At 45.4% G+C, this 23,121-nt stretch overlaps 1 protein-coding gene across 1 annotated transcript in view; it reads right to left on the reverse strand.

Annotated features, from left to right (window-relative positions):
* The window catches only part of FBXO38 (F-box protein 38), a 312,552-nt gene that overhangs the window by 212,568 nt on the left and 76,863 nt on the right, over positions 1-23,121 (reverse strand). The window contains exons 8-11 of the mRNA XM_086931615.1: positions 9,773-9,866; positions 8,335-8,465; positions 7,239-7,409; positions 5,410-5,552 (exon numbers count right to left, since the gene is read on the reverse strand). Of these exons, the coding sequence (XP_086787741.1) occupies positions 5,410-5,552; positions 7,239-7,409; positions 8,335-8,465; positions 9,773-9,866 (539 nt within the window). The remainder of the gene's footprint in view (positions 1-5,409; positions 5,553-7,238; positions 7,410-8,334; positions 8,466-9,772; positions 9,867-23,121) is intronic.

Raw genomic sequence — 23,121 nt, forward strand, 5'->3', positions numbered from 1 at the left:
ATTGGCCTGTAAATACTGAGGATCCCCTCGCTGCCCCTTTTTAAAAATAGGAATAATAATATATTTAGAGCAGGAGGCCGGGAAGCCTACTGTTCCCACAGCACTAAAAACATTAACAAGGATTTTAGCCCAGAATTGAGGGTTACTTTGGAAGAGATCTGCAGGGACACTGTCCGGCCCGGAGCTTTATTACTAGCAGTCTCACTTATGGCTTTCACAATTTCCCCTCATTAAACTCAATCCGGGTACTGGTCTGATATAGGGAGGACCATGGGGTATCATCTACAGCCCCCCTAAACTCATAAATCGCCTAAAAATGGGAAAGCCACTTAGCTTCTGTAATATTACAACCCTGGGCTTCATTATCCTCTCCCGAGAAAAATGGGGTGCTGACAATGGTCCAGAAGCTGGAGCTATCCCTTAACACCTCCACAGACAATAAGGAATTCCATGCCTCTTCCTTTATCTCGTTTTTTCCGCCTGTGAAGGACTAGCTTGTACTCCTTCCTCCACCTGGCTTTCAGATCCCTTTCCCTTGGTTGTTTTTTCAGGGCAAGGGATAATGCGCGATGAGCAGGAGAACATTTCTCAAACCATTTTGGGCCACATGTGGGTCTCATTTTGGTTTTAGTAGTTAAGTCAAAGCCTATCTGACTTCCGATGCCCTCTAAACCTAAGTACTGCATCCTTGGTGCTCAGGGGGTTAATGCAAACTGTCATACCATCTGAGCAATCCTCCCACAGGCCCTTAAGGAATGTGTCTGGGGTTATATTAGCCCATCTAAGCCTCTTACCCTGATCACAGGGTAGCACCTTGATCGGTGCCCGAATCCTACGTCCCTTGCCCAGAACACCGCAAGTAGTGTCCAAGATTAGAACCACTGCGTTATGGTCGCTCAAAGGAGATTCCTGAGCATTATAGAAGTTGACCTTATTCAGTAGCATAGAGGACATAAAAATAAAATCTATAATAGAGTTACAAGCCTTGGTTTTAAATGTGGGACATCGATCCTCTGGATTAACAAAACTAGGTTCGAATAGATCAGCATCAGTTAAGAGGGACTCAAGGAACTCGCCCCGTCTAGTGTGCTCAAAATGCGGGGCCGTAGCATAATTAAAGCCATGAGGATCGTCAATCAAACAATGTGAATCACATAAATGCATATTAAAATCGCCCATTAATAAAACATAGTAGGGAGTAGTGGATTGCTTAGATTTATAATACATACAAAATTATTCAGGGTACTTGCATGTTGGTTTACATAATCACACTCCCCTGAATTATAGAAATTCACTAGTAAAACCTTTGAATGATTGAGCATACTAAGCTCCAATATCAAGCAGTGTGGGGAGTCATCTCAAACCTTTTTACAGAGCCCCTTAGATCCAAAGAGAGGAGAAACAACAGGCCTCCTTTTGCTCTGCCCACCGAAGCTGGGCGCACAGGTACAAAATATGAGCTGAAACCGTCCAACCAAAAATTGTCCTCCCTGTCCCAGGCACTTATATCATAACTTTTTATATAAGATAGCCAATTGGGATCATCTCTCTTCGATCTTAAACCCCCAATATTCCAACTCATAATACTGCATTTATGAGTATGGTCACCAGGTCGTTCAGCGATCCTCAACCCAGTGGGACAAGGAACAGGGGTTCAATCCATAATGCCAGTGTTAATGGCTTCAGATGTGGATGTACTAACAATCCCCTTATTCATCACTAACTGTGTATTGCTCTCAAGAGAAGGAGAAGCAGGATGACTAATAACTTCCATAGATGTTAAAGCAACTACTGAAGGCAGTCAATCACAGGCATCTAGTCCTGACAGAGGGGTAAATCTGTTAGCTAGATCTAAATCAGCAAATCTCGCTAAGGGTCTATGAGGAATGGCCCAACTATCCCCCCTACAAAAGAGGTATGACGGGTCTAAAAAAAAAAAAAAAAAACACAAGAGGTAGAAGGGAGATTTCCCCGTGAAGACACCCTTGCCTTCCACTCCCCAAGTGATCCAGTAAAAAACAAACAACCTGTTCATTATTAAAATTGGCAATAACACAATCACCCCCCCCCACCCACCCCACCCTTCATAGAGTGCCCAACCCACGGTGCCCGTCTTGCCATTATTAACTGATTGCAAATATCCCACCCCCCAGCTTTAGTTGTGAGGTAAGCCAATGCATGGTCTTAGCCATTAACTGGTCAGTTGATTCCAGCTGACGGTTTAGCAAAGTCAGTACATTTTTCAGGACCACTACCAAAGGGGCTGCAGCTGGTGGGAGATGCAATACCCTGGGGTCAGCCTTCCTAAAACTAAGAACCAAACCATTGTGAATAGGGCCAAGATTACAGCCAGACTATCCATTAGCCAGCTCTAAATGATTACCTGTGCCACAAGTAGAACAATTATGTACGGTGTGGCCTACTAAACTACCCCAGAATCTATTACCCTTCTCCCTTGGGATTAACTTGGCAAATTCACTAGAGGTGTTCCCCTCCTCCACTACCTGTCTACCCAAAGCATCCAACCCCACAACAGAAATTAAACCTTCTCTGTCAGGTCTGCTTAAAATTGGGGACCTTGCATTATTTAGTAGGTCTAGATTGGCACAATACATTCGAGGAAGTTTCAATTGCACGACCAATGGTTATCAAAGAGGCTTCAATAGTATGGACGTTAGGCACAACCTGCAATTCAAAATTTGTCAGTCTTTCTATCCTATCAAGGATGAGTGAAAGAGCGGACTGAATTATGTCCCCCATTTTCACACATAAAGCATCAAAATGTCCCGACAAAAACACCCGGCAGATCCAAGTTCCCAGCACCATTAGTAGGTGTCAGTGGCTCGGGGTCAACGATTACACAGGGTGTCATAGTCTTTGACCCGCCATTCTTATCGATCTTCTGCAATTTAGCACTTTTCTGCCTTTGCTGCCCCCCTCCTCTCTTCCTTTTTGAGGGTGGCTCCGGCCTAGTTACCATAGCTTCCTTAGATTGGGTTTTAAGTTTAGGGTCAGTCCTTGTGGCCGCGCGTGTTTTGGCACCAGCAGATACATCCTCACTCACCTGATTGTCAGTGGGTGCAATGTTAGGAACCTCTCCAAATGCAGACAAGTCCAAAGAAGCATGTGAGCGCTGACTAACACCCTCTAATAGGCCACCAGAGTCAATACATGTGGCCACACAGCGTTCAGGCGTACGTGCCGAGGACAGCCCACCCAGTGATGACCGTTTTGCTTGTAAGGCATCTAAGGATAGTTGGCGCTTTGTCAGAGCAATCTCGTGTGCAAGGACCGAAGAAGCCCTGATCAAAAATTGATCTAAGGTCCCTGCAACACTTCCCCCTGTAGGTGCAAGTCTGGACTTTCCTTCGTGGGTATTCATCTTAGGGTCAAACAAACTCCCTAATAATAATAATAACCCAGGAAGACGAAAGTTGGCAAATAATAAAAAGAAAGAAACAGACCTGCCAGACCACTGAGATGAAAGTAAAAGGGGGACCTGAACCCGGCCTCTTCCGGTCTCCAACGGGCTCAAACGGGCCCGCCTTTGGCACGGGCTTCGCCCGGCGCGAGCGCCTGCGCGCGTCCCGCGGAGTGGGAGCCGCGATCACCTTAATGCGCCTCCGGGCACGAAAGAATGGCGGTTGCGCCTCCTGGTGCGGTTATGATGCAAGGCAGTGTGGGCTCTGGAGTCCTGAGAAGCGGTTCCCGCGGAGCAGGTGCTGCGATCACCTTTATGCGCCTCCGGGCGCGAAAAAATGGCGGCTGCGCCTCCTGGAGCGGTAATGATGCAAGGCAGTGTGGGCTCTGGAGTCCTGAGAAGCGGAATTCAGTATTGACAATGGGTGGCCTCAGTCTGCTTTAGGAGAGCCCCAACTTTCCAATATGAAAATTTAGATTTTATATTTGTTTGTGAATTAACTTAAATATTTCATAATTTAGGTGTTTGAGGAATGCTTTTTCTGTATTTTGTGGTTTATTTTGAAGCAGTTAAGTTCCAGGGGACCCTGGATTCCAATAATGATTAAGTGGCTAACAGAATTCAAAAGGTTAAGAACTAGTGCCCTAATCTAAAACATAGGCACTCTTGAAAACACATTTTCTACATGAACATCACAACCTAGAGCAAATTTTCTCCACGAAAGTGAAAACTATAACCCATTACAACTCACAATTAATCTTAAGGTTAAAAAAAACACAACAACAAACAAAAGTAGAAAGACCTTCGAGAACAAATGTGTGACAAGACATAAGTTTGAAACGTCACTCCATACAAATACAAAGGCTCAGTAACAAGTTTCTAAAAAAAACACATCACAATCTTGCAGGACCACAACTGTACAAGGCAACCCCCTACCAAATCAAGGACGCTGAAACACCATCTATGCATTATTTAGAGAAAAGCTAGGTAAAGAAAGAACAACCCACACTATTCTTTCATTTCTTGAACACCAGCGCACAGAAGCAACAGCATCACCACTTCAACCCAAAGATGTGGTACATGTATACTTAAACCGAAACATATTTAAACAATATAAGCATATGCACCTCTTTACATCAGCAAATCTACAGTTGCTAACATGAAAATATTAATAGACATGCATGTAAACATGTGCAACAGCATAGGCACGTATGCACACACACTTAAACAACAAAACTCTGTCCAGCTACCATTCGCTACCAGCCGCCATTGCCATTCGCTCTCCTCTCTGCATGATTATGGTAAAAGCCGTGATAACACCCACGTCCATCTTCACTCACACAGCCTCAGCTATTAAGTTTTAAAAAGTTGCAGATACAACAGTACACAGCATATTAGAAGACATCCAGTTCACTGGGATCACAATCAGGCTGCAGCCCTCCGATTCCTAGATTACGCTACTGCCTTCAACAAGGTCTGCAATGTGATCAAACATGGCTCTATACCTTACACGTTTTTTGCCAAGCAAAGACTTTGATTAAGCATGCCAACTCAGAAAAAAAATGTATTTGGAAAAGACTATTTTATAATCCGAGCAAGGCCTTCCGATCCAGCATTTTGCATTCATTAACTGTTCAGGACTCAGTAATGAAAACAAGGACATGGGGGCTTCTCTTCTTACCCCATTACAACCCTCCGTAAGAGCAAAGTCATACAAATATGCATCTTCCTACAAGCACTCGCCATTGGTCAGAATTGTTGAACTGATCATCTTTCTCTGCGCCTAGCAACAATTACATTTCTCATGTGCACTTTGCAAATGCTCCTTTCATTCAAGATCTGTAAGAAAGATGTTTTTTTTTAATTCTACAGAAAAACCCACTTCATTTTGCGATGCAACTTGGTTTCTGTTTTGTGCCAGTCTAAAGTGGTACATGAACCTAGCAGTTAAATAGAGGGCTTAAAGTATGCCTAGAAGCAAACCCTACTTTTGGAGGTTCCCGGAACATCTGGTCCAAAGAGATGAATTCTAGGCTCGGCAAAAGTTCGATGAATTGGCTAAAGGATTCAAGCTTTATTGCATGGCAGCGCACCAGTGTGAGATCAACAAGTCGGCTCCATCGAGAATGTTCTGCAGGATAAGGAGACAAAGACCCAAACACTTCAATGAATTGCAAGTACAATGTGTATGATCATACAGCAGTGATGAAGAATTGGTAGAGTCCTCCCCTTAAGGAGTACAAGTAGACATCTCCAATACCAAAACAGGGACCTCCTACTGCACCTTTTGCACAAAGATGCTGGCAAGCACACAGCTTCAAGAGTAATGCAGACTGCTCTTCACCATCATCATTATCAAAATCGCTATTCGATTTGCAACAGCAATCATAAAAGTAGAATAAAAAGCATTTGTAACAGCAATAAAAACATAATCAGTCACGTAAGTACAATTTCATAAATGAGCATTATACACCCCATTAAATACGAGCTAAAAAGCAGACTGCTCTTAAAAGACGTGATTTTTGGAATTGCAGAAAGCATGTGGATAAACAGTATTAGTTTATAAAATGCAATCTGTGCTCACCGTGCCCTAATAACCATGTTTTTTTCCCTTTTCATCTGTGTTTTGCTATGAACCCTTACCTTTGGGACCTAACGGTTATTGGTTTCTGCGCCGTACGCATTGAGGGTAATGTTGGAAACTGGTCTTCCAATGCCTCAGTTACTACTGCACTCCAGCTGTATACCAAAGTTAGCCCCTTTGTACTCCGAGCTAACTAGGTCGTACAGTCAAGGATTACTTCAGGATAGGAGATCATTTTTTACTCAAGAGGTCTGTTCCTTTGAACGACTCCAAAATGTAGTCTGAGCCACTGAATCAAGGAAATAACAGAGAACCAGGCAACAGTGCTGCAAACTGGCAAGACCACAACTCCTAGTAAGAAAGTGCAGGTGGCACTCATACATACCTCTGACTTAGAGAGCCTGAAAACAGTTAGCCTTGACCAAAACAAACCATGGGGATGTCTTGATGACCTTTGTCAATGAAAGATCCCATAGAGCAGAATGCCTAAATATTTGCTTGGTGCCTTTAGATCAAAACTGAAGTAAAAGAATGAACAATCATCAAAAAACCTACTGTTACTTAAAAGCAATGGGTAATATAAAGGCCCATTTCATCTTTACCGGTGAACTCATGCAATGCTACTGCTGATGCCAGAAAACACAACTTGGTGCTAGTGAACCCACTAAAAGTTTTCAAAGTCCAGTGTGGTCCCAAGAAAATGGTTCAAGTAAGGCAGCTACTCGCTAACTTCCATTCTTTTCCAGGCACATTAAAACCTAGCCTTCCACTTTGAGAAGGAAACACCCAACAACTCTCCTCTTCCCTCTCTTCTTGAACATATGTCTCACACTTTTTCCAACTCACCTAATCGACTGGCTTTCAAGTTTGCGGTTACCATAACACTATGAAAATATATGTATTGTTTTCTAAGCCATAGACTACCTTTGCCTGTAAGGTGTTTTGTTACGTTTTATGGTGCAGAAGGGCTACATAAAACTGTTAAAGAAATAAAAAAAATGAGAAAGAAGGGGCTGCAGTGACTGAATAAAATGAGAAGTGGGGTAGTAGGAATGTGGATAAAGAAGGAGGAGGTATGACAGGGAGGGAACATAACAGAGAAAGATGGGGAATGATACAAAAAGATGAGATGACAGAACAAAATAGCACAGAGATGAGCATGTGCTACAGAAAGCAGGGGGGGGGCATACACTGAAAAGAGACTGGGTTGTTGCACTGCTAAGGATCTGATACCTGTGATCCAGTGGATTGGGTTATGTAGATGAGGGCAGTTATAAATAACCAAATACTTGATGCAGGAAAAAACTTCATTCACTGCTTTCATGCCTATGTCCGTGATGATGCCAGGATTTTCGGCTACATCTGCCAGGCCATACTTCATGAGGTCAGCATTGGTCATCTTACCTGTAAAGTAAAAAGCATCCGGCTGAGGAATAAGACATCCAAGCAGAGTCAGAGATAAATGCAAGAGTATGTATGGCTGCCCATCCCCTTAAGTCAGGAATGTGTAACAGACACTGGCAAGGTCTTTGGACTATCAACAAAAAATGCATTCACATAATTGAATGTAACTAATTTACCTAGTCATTGTAGATGCCAAACATCTGGCATGGGTTGGCCGTGCTGCACTTTGTTAACTAAATTTCAATAGGTTAAACTCAGCTGGGAAGCTTTTCACAATTTTACATATTCTTGTTAACAGCCACTGTTTACAAGTGTACCCGATCTACCTGTTACAACTTGGCTTTTTATCACAGTGTGTGTGATCATTTTCCCAGGGATACATACAATGAAGCTGTTTGTTCATAGTGTGCAGTACTTTGATGTGGAATTAACAGATGGGATGTTTGGTACTTTCCAACAGATTACCAAGATATTTACCAACAGATGTTCAATGCAAAAATAATTCCTGGCCTTAAAGTATAATAAACATCAGAACTAACCCTTTTACCATGACACACATAAGGATTTAACAGCACTGTTCTGCAATGTGGCACATCTAGCTACCACAGGCTCAACAGATAAAAACTCCAAACAGAGCCAAACAATTATTATTCCCTTAAACATAATAACATGAAAAAAGCCTTCCGTTCAAACTTCCACAAAACACATGTCATTTTCCTTTATATGGTTTAAAAAAATAAATAAATAAATAATCAAAGTTAGAAGCAACAGGTTTGGTCCACTATTTTTAATTTCTCTAAGCTGAAAGCAATGGCAATTAAAAGAGGTTATATGTTAAAAGGAATGTTTTTTGCCATCCCAAACACATGCCGCAACTAAAATCATGTGAAGAATTGGATGAGGTTAGACAAAAGGACGCACGTACACTGTAGAAGGAACTCATCTACGAATCCCAGGTGAAGGGTTTCAAACTGGGGGAACTCCAGCTCGGCCATCTTCAGTGCAGAAAATACTCCATCTTTAGTCAGGGAAGGCTGTATTCGCACCTCATGTAATCTATCAAAAACAAGTTCCACATTAACAAAATACAAGAGGCTTTCTTACCATCCGTTAATTCAGTGTCGTAGACATGTTGCCTTTAAACACGAAATCAAAGCAGAGTAATACAGTAAATTATTTAGGTGTTCCATGGGAAAATTGCATAGATCTTTACACCTAAAAACATGCGTTTAAACACAATGAAGGAGAAAATCAACAAATCATATAGATACATGAGTACTGAGAGCAAATCTACATAAACTAGTACAACAGAGATGAAGTGTAAGAGAAGCACAAGCTTGGTGAATAAAAAGCAAGGAGCAACTAAAAGAGAAAAACTTACAGTCATACGTGTCAATAGTGGTATGAAGAGAACAAAAGCGCATGTGCAATATAACCAAATGTAGACAACATTAATCAAAATACAATATATTAGGATACGAGTAAGTAGATTTACGCTAAAAGTATCAACAGTGATTGGCTATTGCAGAGCTTCTGTTTAGACAATCAATATTCACGAAGTGTCTGGAATACACTTCCCTGCTTGGTAAACTGTTCATATTTTCAAATATATTTGCTTTAATTTTATTTTCTGAAATGCTTTTACGTTTTAAAATCAACAAACTATGATGTTGAGCTGGAAAATGAATTATTGAACCATGCAGTCATCTGAAAAGTATGTAAATAACAAAGATAAAGACTGCAAAATATTAAATAAATAGAAGTATGAACAATCTGCGAAGAGTGGAAAGTGCAGGGTAAATGCATGCCATAGACTAAATTAATCTCCTTTATATGAACAGACATAATAGGTAACGAATTTCCCTAGCTTTGCACTTCAAGTGAAATTAAATATTGCATGCTAATGTCATACAATAAATACGTGCGGAACTTCCTCAGAATGAAAGATGCTAGTGAATCAGAAAGCAGAGCATTTATACCCAATCATATGTGTGCGCCTTTCTTCACATATTTAGAGTCAACCCTGAGACAGGCCTGTAGATTGCACAATGAAAGCATTAGACTAAGTGTTTATAGTCGAAAGAGAACAGTCCCGTAAACACTTTAGCTCAATTAGAAACATATGAAAACAGAGCGGTATTTATTCTGTAGGAAAGTAGCAAAGCCTTGAACAGTCAGTCAATCAGGATGGACGGGTAGTTTGTGGAATCTCTTTACTTTTACTCTGTATACAAAAATACCTTCTCTCTATCAATGTATTAATCCTAAGTAGATGAGTGAGTGGTCCTTGTGATTATCAGGCTATACTTGAGGAAGACTCCGACCAATGAAGAGCAGAGAAAAGAAAAGAACAATGTTGATACCTTCGGGCAGCTGTGATGATGAGGTAGCCAAGGTCGACTTCCAGGGCATTTTTACACGCTCCCACGACGACAGTATGCAGATTCCTAAAGCCACCTACCAAATAAACAGAAACAAAGCAGTCTCTCAAAAGGGCTTCCAGAAGCAGCAATCTAAGAAAATGCACACTCTCTGCTTAATATGAACAGTAAACGTAAAGGTGAAAATACACCAAACCCTCCGTAAGAGGTAACACAATTTGTAGCTTCGAGGTTCTTGCAAGTAAGGTTAAAGGGTGCAACATGTATTTCCAAGGTGACCTCTTAGGAGAAAATCCCAATTTTATTTATTTAAAGAACAGAAGCTAGTATAATTTATTGGCTTCTCTGTACTCCATGAACGAGCACAAACATAAAACAAAAATTCTCAATTGCTCAAATGCGTGGGATATACATTTTTAAGTCAACCAACTTGTTATATACTCTCAAGAACAACGGTGAGGGTAAAAGCACTAGAGCGCACAAAATAACCAAATTTATGCTTGTATTAATGATGAGTTTAAGATCCACAGTCCGCTCAACACCTCAATATGGATCCACCGTTGAAAGATCCAACAAATTGTCCAATGAAACATCCAATAACTTGAGGGAGCGAATTCCACTTCGTATAAATATCACAGGGTCAAAATATGGTGATTCCCAAAGTTTTTCTCTTTATTCAGATTTGATCAAAAAAATGACGACCGCTTCTCAATTCAATTTCAATGTTTTTTAGTTAGTCCAAATGAACATCCATTCATCAAAACATTAAACAGCCGACGTGTTTCGTCCGATGGCGGACATCATCAGGGCTCTCAATAAAATCTACTCATAGAAAAATGTTCTCCTTCACTTCATGAATCTAACAAATTTATAACAGCAATTGAGAATCTATATATATATATATATATATATATATATATATATATAGTTCAATCAGTGATTAGACCAGAGCTTCCCATCTCACAGTCAGTGGCCTCAATAATATTCACCCTCTACTTTCCATATTTTCAAACAAAGATTAACGTCAATGTATAAGATTCAGGAATTCCACTTTCACGTATTTGATTTCGACAAATTCAACACACTGTTCGGGTTTAAAAGGTCCGTGATTTTCAATGTCGAGAAGTCTCGGTCTGCGGCAGCAGGCTACTCGTCAGGCCAACGTGCCACTGACGAGTAGCCTGAAAATATGGAAAGTAGAGGGTGAATATTATTGAGGTCACTGACTGTGAGATGGTAAGCTCTGGTCTAATCACTGATTGAACTATATATATAGATTCTCAATTGCTGTTATAAATTTGTTAGATTCATGAAGTGAAGGAGAAAATCTTTCTATGAGTGGATTTTATTGAGAGCCCTGATGATGTCCGCCATCGGACGAAACACGTCGGCTGTTTAATGTTTTGATGAATGGATGTTCATTTGGACTAACTAAAAAACATTGAAATTGAATTGAGAAGCTGTCGTCATTTTTTTGATCAAATCTGAATACAGAGAAAAACTTTGGGAATCACCATATTTTGACCCTGTGATATTTATACGAAGTGGAATTCGCTCGCTCAAGTTATTGGATGTTTCAACCAACGTGTTACATCAATGCCCGTTCAATGTGCTGTTCCAGCAGAGGAGAGATTTCACTTTTTATTCAGCACATACTGGGCCAGATGTACGACCGTGGAAATAGCACCGCGCAAATCGCGAGTTTTTGGTGACTCGCAATTTGCGAGGCGCTATTTCCAATGTACAACAGTGCATTTCACACTGTTAGCGATTCCCAATAGGGTTGCATATTGAGAGGCTCATGAATATAAATGAGCCTCTCGCAATTTGCGACTCATTGTGAATGGCAGGCCCTCCCAGGTATGGTGGCCTGTTGGGCTCAGCAGTCCACCATAGCTGGGACTGCTTTTAAATAAAGCAGTTTTTAGGTCGAGCCTAGCGCAGCACACATGCGCTGCACTTGGAAAACGACCTCTTGGAATCACTCCGAACTTTTCATACGCTCGTGCGTGTGTTTTTTTTCTTTTAGCATTTTTAGGTCGAGCATAGAGCAGTGCTCATACGATGCCCTAGGAAAACTACCTCTTACAATCACTCTTGACTTTTCAATAACTCGTGCGTGTTTTTTTTTTGTTGTTGCATTTTTTCTATTGAGCTTTGCGTGTGTCTTTATAAAAAGGCAGCAAGCAATTGGGCAAAGGTGGGTGCATGTCCCACCTTTCCCAGGGAATGTATCCGCCCACGGCCTACGGCTTGCGGTTACGAGCAGGGTCGCCATCTGTTTGGGGTCATGTCACCATCTGTTTTTAATTGGCGCATTCGCTGCACTGCCGTGCTCACTCGCCCCCACTTCTCTCTCGTGCCATTCTTTGCTTTTCGGGAAATGTTTACTCCCAGGGCGTTTTGCTCTCGGGAGCCAGCAGCAGCGGAGCGCAGGCTGCCATCTATTTTGGGCCAGGTTTCATTTCCTGACCTTGCAGCTTTAATTATAAGGCGTGTCCCCCCCACCCCACCTCCACAAGAGTGCGCTTTCATTTTCTCTATAACACAAAGGAACAGAAACAAAATCAATTACGGTGACATCTTACGTTTCAGTGGAATCGTCACCACGTTCTAATGAGCAGGCCTTGGCCAAAGCCTCACGGGAAATTACAAATAAGCTTATAACGTGTATCTACACTACTTTCAAATGACTCCAGACTGCAGTGTCCGGTTGAACGCGAAAACCTTGCATTTCAGCCGCTGCTTCTCTAGAAACACCAGCAGCACAAAAATACCGACAGTAAGCCAGACTCAGTCACCCTGCCCGGTCCGCTCTGGCCCAAGCTGATTCTGTTGGCTCAGTGGGCTGCAGCTTCCACCCTATTAACCTTATGTTTGACCTCACAACCGCAGGTTCGAACCCCAGCACGTCTGCTCAGTCTTTCTTCTTAATAGATGCCGACAAACTAATTAACATTCATTTGGTTGGCAATAAAGGAAAATGCTACTTACCAGTATGCATCTTTTCTGTTGTTGTCTTGGAAGAAGTCTTTGTAGTCATGAGATAGGTGACTCCTCCCTTGGACGATAGTGCGCCTGGGCATCTGCTCCATCCTTAGATTGTCTTTCACCATGATGGTAAATGATGGAGTTAGTAGAAAAAAAGAAGGGCTGTCCATGCGTGTATATCTAATTAAGATACAGGTTCAGGTCCTGGGGAGGCAGGAGGGCGTGTAGAAATCTGCAGCTCTACATGTCAAGAACAGATACATACTGGTAAGTAGTATTTTCCGATCGAGGTATATGAGCTGCAGATTCTACACTTTGCATCGAATGTGCAGCAGTGTCTCCCCTAGCGGTGGTCACCTGTATCCGTTGCAGTAGTTTGAAAGAGAGTTTTGAGGACAGCTTGGCCTACTGCAGCTTGCCGCTTGGCTTGCATATCAACACAATAGTGTTTAGTGAAGGTGTGTCTTGTAGACCATGTTCCTGCCTTGCAGATGTCTTCTAGGGGACTGTTCCCTAAGAAAGCCACAGAGGCTCCTACTTTGCGTGTGGAGTGCACTCTATGAGGAACTGTTAATGTGCGTTTTGCCTTGTGATAGCATATTTGTATGCGTTTAACAATCCACCTTGCAATCCCCGATTTAGAAATGGGGTTGCCTTTAAGTGGTGGAGAGAAAGCTACAAATAGTTGCTTTGTTTTGTGAAAGGATTTGGTTCTATTGATGTAATAGAGAAGAGCTCTTTTGACATTTAGTGTGTGTAGAGCTCCGTCTGCTACAGAGTCTGGGTTTTGAAAAACACTGGTAACTCTACAGATTGGTTTAGATGAAAAGGAATAATTACTTTAGGAAGGAATTTAGGATTAGTCTTTAGGACCACTTTGTTACGGTGTAATTGTAGGAATGGTTCTTGAACATGCTTGCAGGTAAGGCCGCTCCCCATACCTCACAGCACCTCTGCCGTGTCCGCGCCTCCACCCCGCTGCCGTAAGTTCGCCGCTGCATGTGTACCTGGTTTACTTTGTGCCTTTTGTGACCCCTTGGTATTGTTTTAACTCTTTTATTCTGCCATTGTTTGTTTTCACTAGCCCTGACCCCCGTTTCTCCGCCAACACCCAGCTCTGCCTCCGCTGCTTCCCTGCATCCCCTCGCTCTCCCATAGGCCGCCCCGCTCCCGCCTCCCAGCTGCTCCTCCCCTTATATGAAGGTCGCTATGCAACTTTGAGAGCGACCCTTGACCCTGCTTGCAGGTCATGTCGCTCCCCACGCCGCACAGCACCTCTGCCATGTCCGTGCCTCTCTCCCCCCCCCCCCGCTGCTGTAAGTTCGCCACTGCACAGTACCACTCAGCGCCTGCTGTGTACCTGGTTTACTTTGTGCCTTTTGTGCCCCTTGGTATTGTTTTAACTGCTTTTTCTTCTGCCATTGTTTGTTTTCACTAGCCCTGACAACCGTTTCTCCGCCAGCACCCCACTCTGCCCTCCGCTCCCGCAGCTGCTTCCCTGCGGCCCCGCCCCCTCGCCCTCCGATAGGCCGCCCGCCTCCCAGCTGCTCCTCCCTCCCTGCTCCTCATATGGAGACCGCTAGGCGGCCACGCCGAACGCGCGCCAAAGGCAAGCCCATCTACGCCCAGACCGCGTCCAGCGCCATAACCCCTGGACCCCACGAACGCCACAACACCAGACTCCGATACAACACCAGCACCGTCCACGCACTCAACGCCGGCCAAAACCACACCTGCTTCCAGGCAGCCCTGAAACGGACCCACAGACCCTTCTCCTGCCGCACCTGCAGCTTCACCTGCGACAGAACCACCAAACCTCCAAGGACTGGACCCAACTACCTCCGCTGCATACTCCTCAACACCCGCTCCGCACGCAAACACGCTGTCGAGATCTGGGATCTGCTCGACCCCTTCGACCCAGACGTGGCCTTCCTGACCGAGACCTGGTGGAATGACTTCTTGGCGCCCGACATCGCCATAGCCATCCCAGACGGCTTCAAGACCACTCGCAGGGGTCGCACCAACGGAATCTGAGGAGGAATAGCCATCGCCCACAAGTCCACCCTCAAGGTCGCCACCCACGCAGACGACACCCTCAACACTGCCAAACACCTGCACTTCTGGATCCACACCGATCCCAACACCACCCTCAGAGGAACACTCATCTACAGACCACCCGGACCCCAAGCTCAATTCAGCGACTCCATCGCCGACCTCGCCAGCAACCACGCACTCGCCTCCACGGATTACATCCACCTTGGGGCCCTGAATTTCCACCTTGAGAACAACAACGATGCCAACTCCGCCACCCTGATCGACAACCTCGCCAACCTCGGCCTCAGACAACTCGTCACCGCACCCACCCACACCGCTGGCCACACACTGGACCCCATCTTCTCCACAGGCACCCAGGTCGCCTACGACCACACCACCGAACTCCACTGGAGCGACCACCGCTGCATCCATTTCACCTTCAACAAACCAACCATGCACTACCGCACCCAACAGCTGCCTCGTAGCTGCTGGAGCAAAGTCACAGAAGACCAGCTGATCACCACCCTCGCCCAAAACCAACCCACTGACCCCACCAACACAGACGCCGCAGCCCACAACCTCAGACAGTGGATTGACGACAGCGCCAACACCCTCGCCCCACTCAAGAAACCCTCCAACAACCACGGCAGCAAGAGAGCCACCTGGTTCACCGACTGCAGACCTCCAAACACGCCTGCCGGAAACTGGAGAAGATATGGCTCCACGAACGCACTCCGAACAACCACGCAGCCCACAAGGACGCCACTCGCAGACATCACCACCTCATTAGAATAGCCAAGAGATCCTCCTTATAAGACCGCCTGGATAACAACGCACACAACAGCAAAGAGCTCTTTAGCATCGTAAAGGAACTCTCCAAACCCAACGCCAACGACATACCGCCCTCACAAGAACTGTGCAACTCACTAGCCATCTTCTTCCACCACAAGATCGCTGACATCCATGACAGCTTTAACAGCATGACCGCCCCGACTACGCCAGACCCCACCTCCCCTGTGAACACCACCAGTGCCAACCGCCTGACCTCCTGGTCCAACGTCAACGGCGACGAGACTCGCAAGGTCATGAACTCCATCCACTTAGGATCTCCGTCAGACCAGTGCCCAAAACGCGTATTCAACAAAGCAGACGCTGCCATCGCACCCCAACTATGGAAGGTCGTCAACATCTCCTTCGAAACAGCGACATTCCCGTAAAGCTGGAAACACGCCGAAATCAACGCCCTCTTCAAGAAGCCCTAGGTGGACGCCAAGGACCTCCAGAACTTCCGGCCCATCTCCCTGCTCCCGTTCCTGGCAAAGGTCATCGAGAAAATCGTCAACATGCAACTGGCCCGTCACCTGGAAGACAACAACATCCGGGTTCAGACGAAACCACAGCACTGACTCAGCCCTCATCGCTGCCACAGACGACATCAGGCGCCAACTAGACAACGGCGAAACATCAGCCCTCATCCTCCTGGACCTGTCAGCCGTCTTCAACACGGTCTGCCATCGCACTCAAAAGACACACCTCCTAGAAGCCGGAATCCAAGAGAAGGCCCTCGACTGGACCACGTCCTTCCTCTCTGGCGGAACCCAGAGCGCCGGCCTCCCGCCCTTCCGATCCGAGGCCACCAACATCACCTGCGGCGTCCCCCAGGGCTCATCCCTCAGCATGGCGCTGTTCAACGTCTACATGGCCCCCCTCGCACGAGTGGCCCGCCAACACATCCTCAACATCATCTCCTACGCCAACGACACCCAGCTCATCCTCTCCCTCACCAAGGACCTGCACACCGCCAAAACCAACCTCCACGAGGGAATGAAGGCCGTCGCCGACTGGATAAAGAACAGCCGTCTGAAGCTGAACTCTGACAAGACGGAGGTACTCATCGCTCAGCCTGGGACGACTCCTGGTGGCCGACCGCACTGGGAACAGCACCGACACCCACCGACCATGCACGCAACCTACGATTCATCCTCAGCTCCTGCCTCTCCATGTCTAAACAGGTCAACGCCATCTCCTCCTCCTGCTACAATACTCTCCGCATGCTCCGCAGGATCTAGAAGTGGATCCCGACCGAAACAAGAAGAACGGTGACACAGGCCCTCGTCAGCAGCAGACTGGACTACGGCACTCTACGCAAGAATCCCAGCCAAACACCTACAACGAACACAACGCATCCAAAACGCCTCCGCCCGACTGATCGTCAACGTCCCCCGCCGCAGCCACATCACCCACCACCTGAGAGAACTACACTGGCTCCCCGTCGACAAGAGGATCACCTTCAAGCTCCTCACCCACGCAAACAAAGCACTCCACAACGCCGGACCAGCCTACCTGAACAGCAGACTCCGCTTCTACACCCCCGCCCGCCAGCTTCGCTCCGCCAACCTCACCCTCGCCGGTGTCCCCCGCTTCCAACGAACAACCTCCGGCGGCAGATCCCTCTCCTACCTTGCCGCCAAGACCTGGAACACCCTCCCTACCCACCTTCGGCAGACCCAAGACCTGCTCGCCTTCAGAAGACTCCTCAAGACTTGGCTCTTCGTAGCGGCACCCCCTCCCCTCACCGCCTTGAGACCCTCACGGGTAAGTAGCACGCTTTACAAGTACTCTGATTGATTGATTGAGTGAAAGCGTGAATCTCACTAACTCTTCTAAGAGAGGTAATAGCAATGAGGAAAGCTGTTTTCCATGTGAGAAATTGCAGTTCATATTTGTGTAAAGGTTCAAAAGGGGGGCCCATGAGCCTGGTAAGAACAATGTTTAGGTTCCACACTAGAGAGGGTGGTAACCTAGGAGGAATAATTTTATTGCTGGTACTCTAAACGACGACATATGTTGCCTGTTTTGTAGATATGCCGCAATGGCTGCAAGATGTAAGCGTATAGATGAATATGCTAGATTACATCTCTGTAAATGGAGAAGGTAACAGATAATATTTTGGATGGAAGCATCTAAAAGGATCAATTTGATTATTAGTGCAGTCAATGGCAAATCTTTTCAATTTAGCAGCATAGCAAGCTCTAGTAGTAGGTCTTCTGGCTTCTTTAATGATATTCATATAGTCGGGTGGCAGGTTAAGGTAATCAAACTCTAAGACTTCAGGAGCCAGATTCAGTTGACTTGGATATGGTTGCCTGATGTCTCCATGGTTCTGCGTTAGCATGGATGGTGTCCGAGACAGTTTTTAGTGTGGAACTGGAGAGTACTAGCAGTGTGGTGAACCACGGTTGGTGTGCCAACGGGGGAGCTACTAAGATCAGTTTAAGAGACTGGTGTCTGAGCTTGCGTACCACTAGTGGTATTGGCGGAAAAGCGTATGCAAATCTGCCTGACCAGTTCATCCATATCGCATTGCCCTTGGACAACGGGTGGGGAAACCTGGCGGCGAAGGTTGGGCATTTTGCGTTTTCGTGTGTGGCAAACAGGTCTATGTCTGGATGACCCCACTTGTGAAAGAATAATTGAAGAACTTGCAGATGTAGTTCCCCTTCGTGAATCTGTTGTGTCTGTCGACTTAACAGATCGGCTATCTGATGGTGAACTCCTGGAAGGTGTTCTGCGAGCAGATATATCTTTTGTGGAATGGCCCATCTCCAAATGTTTTGTGCGAGTTGGGACAGTTGCAGGGAATGTGTGCCTCCTTGTTTTTGTATGTAGTACATAGCTGTCATGTTGTCTGTCCGGATTAAGACAGCTTTGTTTTGTATGTGTACTTGGAAGAACGTTAGTGTCAGGAAAATCGTCATCAACTCTAGGTGATTGGTGTGAAGCCCCTTTCGTTGAGCAGTCCATCTTCCCTGAATTGTGTGGTGGAGCAGATGTGCTCCCCATCCTGACAGGGATGCGTCTGTTGTCAGTATCTGTGGAACTGGCTCTAGGAATGTCCGCCCTTTGGACACGTTTTTGGTGATCCACCACTGCAGAGAGCGATGTGTGCGGCTGTCCACCAACACCAGGTTTGTTAGTTGTCCTTGTGCCTGATTGCACTGATGTGCGAGACATTTCTGCAATGATCGCATTTGCAGTCTTGCATATAGTACAATAAAAATGTAAGATGCCATCCTGGCTATTAACTGCATGAACACTCTGGCTGGGAGAGAGTGTTGGTTTTGAAACCTTGTAGCTAAGGCTTGCATGCTATGTATCCTGGCTGGACTGGGATAAGCTAGAGATGTATTGGTGTTTATGGTAGCTCCTAGGAATTGATGTACATGAGAGGGCTGGAGATGTGACTTGGTTTAGTCGATTGTAAACCCCAAGTCGTGCAGTGTTTGAATCATTTGAGATGTGTGTTGGACACACTGCTTGAATGACTTGGCTTTTATGAGCCAATCGTCTAAGTATGGGAAGACGTGGATATGTTGACTTCTGAGATGTGCTGCTACTACTGCTAGGCACTTTGTAAACACTTGTGGTGCAGTTGTGACCCTGAATGCAAGGTCTTTGAACTGATAGTGTTGTCCTAGTACAAATCTGAGATACTTTGTGTGAGAAGGATGTATGGGAATGTGAAAGTAGGCGTCATTGAGGTCTAGTGTGGTTAGGAAATCGCCTTGCTGCAACAATGGGAGGACTTGTAAAGTGATCATGTGAAAATGATCTGAGAATATATACAGATTGAGAGGCCTTAGGTCTAGAATTGGTCTTAGTGTTCCGTCCTTTTTGCGTATTAGGAAATAGAGTGAGTAAACTCCTGTTCCTTGATGTTTAAAAGGAACTTGCTCTATTGCATCTTTTTTGCAGCAATGAGAGAACCTCTTGTTGGAGCAGCGGTAGATGTTCTGTGCACATTGGACTTAGTCTGGGTGGTATATGTGGCGGGGTAGCTGTAAGCTCTAGGCAGTAACCATACTAGATAATTTGTCTTACCCACTTGTCAGTTTTGAGGCAATCCCAGACAAGTAGGAACTGTGTTAGTCTGCCCCCTACAGGAGTGGAATGCCATTGGGGGAGCAGAAGGAAGCCATGTATTGCTAGCTTGGGCAGCTACTCTTTTTCCTGAAGGATCTATGATCTTTGATTCTTTATCAGGAGGTGGTGCTTCACCTGATGTTTGGGAATTTGCTCTTTTCCTAGCGTTTGAAACTACTAAGGAGTTTAAGGGTAGCTGTCCTTTAATGTAGGCAGGATCCCCAGGAGCTGCTCTGTACTTTTTCTCTATCCTTGGGTTTATGATTCTAGCTCTTACAGGATATTTAAACACTTCTGGTGCATGTTTAATGACTCCTTTAATCATTGGCAGTATTTCCATAGATTTTTGAGAGTGTTCAAAAGAGTCTAGTAAAAAATCTTCCACTGCCTCATCTGAATGCATGGTGACATTGTGATAGATGGCAGCCCTATTAATTAAATGTCCAACCCCAATATTGTCTTCTGGAGAAGGTTTAGATCAGTGGCCTTCAAACTTTTTGATGCCGAGACCCCCCAACAAATTTTTTTAGGCGCAAGGACCTCCTCCCTACAAAAATGTCTAGAACCTAATGCTTATCACGGATAAACATAAATGTTCGCCGAAGAAATGGTCTATCTGTGGTTGCACCTTATTGGTACCAGTGTAACACCCAAATATAGCAATAAGCAACAATTTAAGCCCCTTGAGCTGCCGGTGCAGCATATTTTTGACGCTCTGGTTGCGTAGAGTACAGTACCATATCTACGAGGCCACGAAAAGTCACTTTGCATGGCATTGCATGGCCTCCTAGATATGGTGTTAGGCACTGCAGCGCAAGTCGATACATTGCCTTACACCGCGTCAGGGGGGTCTTCCATAGGCGTTGCAGTGGGCTTTCCTATGGGTTTTGACAAAATTCCCAGATTTATAAAATCTGTAAACCTGAGGATGCATCAAAACTGTATGCTGCCCCAGAGATGCTGAATGAGGAGAAATATCTGTATTTCTCCTCAATTGTTTCCTCTTTTCATGTGCAGCACACGTAGAAAGGGAAAAAAGCCTTCATTGTTCTTTTTTGCGCTAAACCAATCATGCCAACAATGCAAACACCTTTGCACCATAGTGTAAGGGTGCCCACGTTGGTGCTAAAAGTGTGGGCTGGCAGAAAGGACAGGAACGCACTGTATCTTTTAAATACATTCCATTCCTGTACTTTTGAATTGGCATAGGGCAGCATAGCAAAAATACTTGCGGAGCTGCCCTACACCATTTCATTATAAATGAGGCCCGTAGATTTTAGTAATATCCAGACCCTATGGATGTAATTTATTTTCCCTTCAACACTTTCTCAGGGATAGTAAGCACTATGTAAATACAACAACAATTAAAAGCAAGCACTTGACAGCTCAGTTAACTCTGTGCACTACCATTCAAAAAGCCTTAAGTGATTTAATCAAGTAACTGCAACAGCACTATCCTGTCCTATAAAAATCAAAGCCAGGTAGACCGCTTAACACGCCTTGCTGCTGGCCTAAAAGAAATTAAAATGTGCACAATTAGTTAAATCTAAAAATCCTTTACATTTGCAGATTAACTCGTTGTGCACATTTGCATTTTTTTCAGGCCAGCAACACACTGGTAGAAAGGCATCTTTAGCAGTCTGCCTATCTTCAATTTCCCAGCACTGGAGTCTGGAGAGTCCCTAAGAAACAACATTATAGGGAAAGCATTTTAACTACCGGAATTAACCACCTGGGACGTTTCCTTTTAGGAAATGAAGAGAGCGACCCCTTCCCATGCCTCCACGGCCCCCCTGGGGGTCGCGCCCCACAGATTGAAGACTGCTGGTTTAGATGGATATATATGTCGGTCAGGAATATCTGGTACATCCTGTGGGGTTGGATACTCCCAGTCTGGTGAACCTGTTGGGTAGGGAAAAGGGTCATCTGGGCCTCTCCCTCCCCCATGCTATACTCCTCATCATCATCATCAACATCCTGAGGAGGTCTATGTTGTGGAAAATGAGGAGGAGAAGGCTGAGGTGAAATGTTTAAAGGAAGAGCAGGAGAAGGAGATACAGGAGAAGAAGGGTGCATAGGAGATGTGGCAAAGTCCTTCTTCTTGAAAGGCACTGGAGGTGTAGGTGCTGTATCTGACTTCCTATTCTTGTGTGGTGTGGTGGAAGCATGTCCTGTTTCTGGATCAATGTAGATCCTTTTTTGTAAAGGATCTGGTTGGAAAAGCTCCTTTTCTTGATGCACAGCCTTCGGCGCTGATCTTTTCGGTACCGAACCGGTTTGTTGCTTGTCTTTCGCCTTAGGAGCCGATGTGGAGTCCTTTGGCAAAGATTTTGGCACCGAAGGTATTGTCTTTGGAGCTGAAGCCTGTTTCGTGGACTTGTAAGGATCGGAAACATGCTTTGTTTGTTTCGGCATCGAGGGTATCGGCTTCGGAGTGGAAGGTGTTTTCGGGGCATCGGAAACAGGCTTTGTTGTTTTCGGAGCCGCTTTGTCTCTCGGAGTCGACGGTTTCGGAGTATGAACCGGGACTTATTTTTGTTTCGGTGCTGATGGGTAAGGTGGTATCGGCACATGCGGTTTGGTCGGTATGGAGCTACCGGAAGGCTTCATTATTTTCTTCTAAGCCGGGCTCGATGGCGGGGCTTCAAAGTGTTTTTTCGGTCTCGACTGGGCCCCGCAGGCGGAGTGTTGACCTTTGCCTTCGATTTTGGTGTTTGGGCTGGGAAGAGGCAGTGGTACTCATCGGAGTCATCTGCCTCGGATATTATCTGGAGATCATCGGAATCTTCCTCTTGGACACATGGACCTTTGTCGAAGATTTCCACTGGTTCCGGCGCTGATCTCTGCACGTCGCGTCGACAGGCCCTCCGAACCCGAATGGTCTTTTTCAATCGAAAGGATGCACAGGCTCTGCAGCTGGATTCGTTGTGGTCTGGCGATAAGCACAGGTTACAGACCTCGTGGTGGTCACTGTTTGGAAATTTTGCTCCACACTCTGGCATCTTTTGAATGGCGTCCTTTCCATGAGGTGTAGGCCTCAAGGTGCGGGTAGGCCCAACGACCCGCGTTGAAGACCGGAATCAAGCTGACGAAGTCTAGTTGATGTTTATCGGTATCGAAAGTTGTTTGGTGAAATTTGAAGAAATTTTTACGCTTCGAAATACTTGAGAATTAGATTTCGAACCAGAGCGGAAAAGTTTCATCCGAACCCAGTGGCGGAAAACAACAATCTAAGGATGGAGCTGATGCCCATGCGCACTATCGTCCAAGGGAGGAGTCACCGATCTCGTGACTACAAAGACTTCTTCCAAGAAGACAACAATATGCAATCATTCGAGCCGAACACCAGGTGGCGATCTAATGCAAAGTGTAGAATCTGCAGC

This window comes from Lissotriton vulgaris, chromosome 7 (assembly GCF_964263255.1).
Source record: "Lissotriton vulgaris chromosome 7, aLisVul1.2, whole genome shotgun sequence".
NCBI classification, from domain to species: Eukaryota; Metazoa; Chordata; class Amphibia; order Caudata; family Salamandridae; genus Lissotriton; species Lissotriton vulgaris.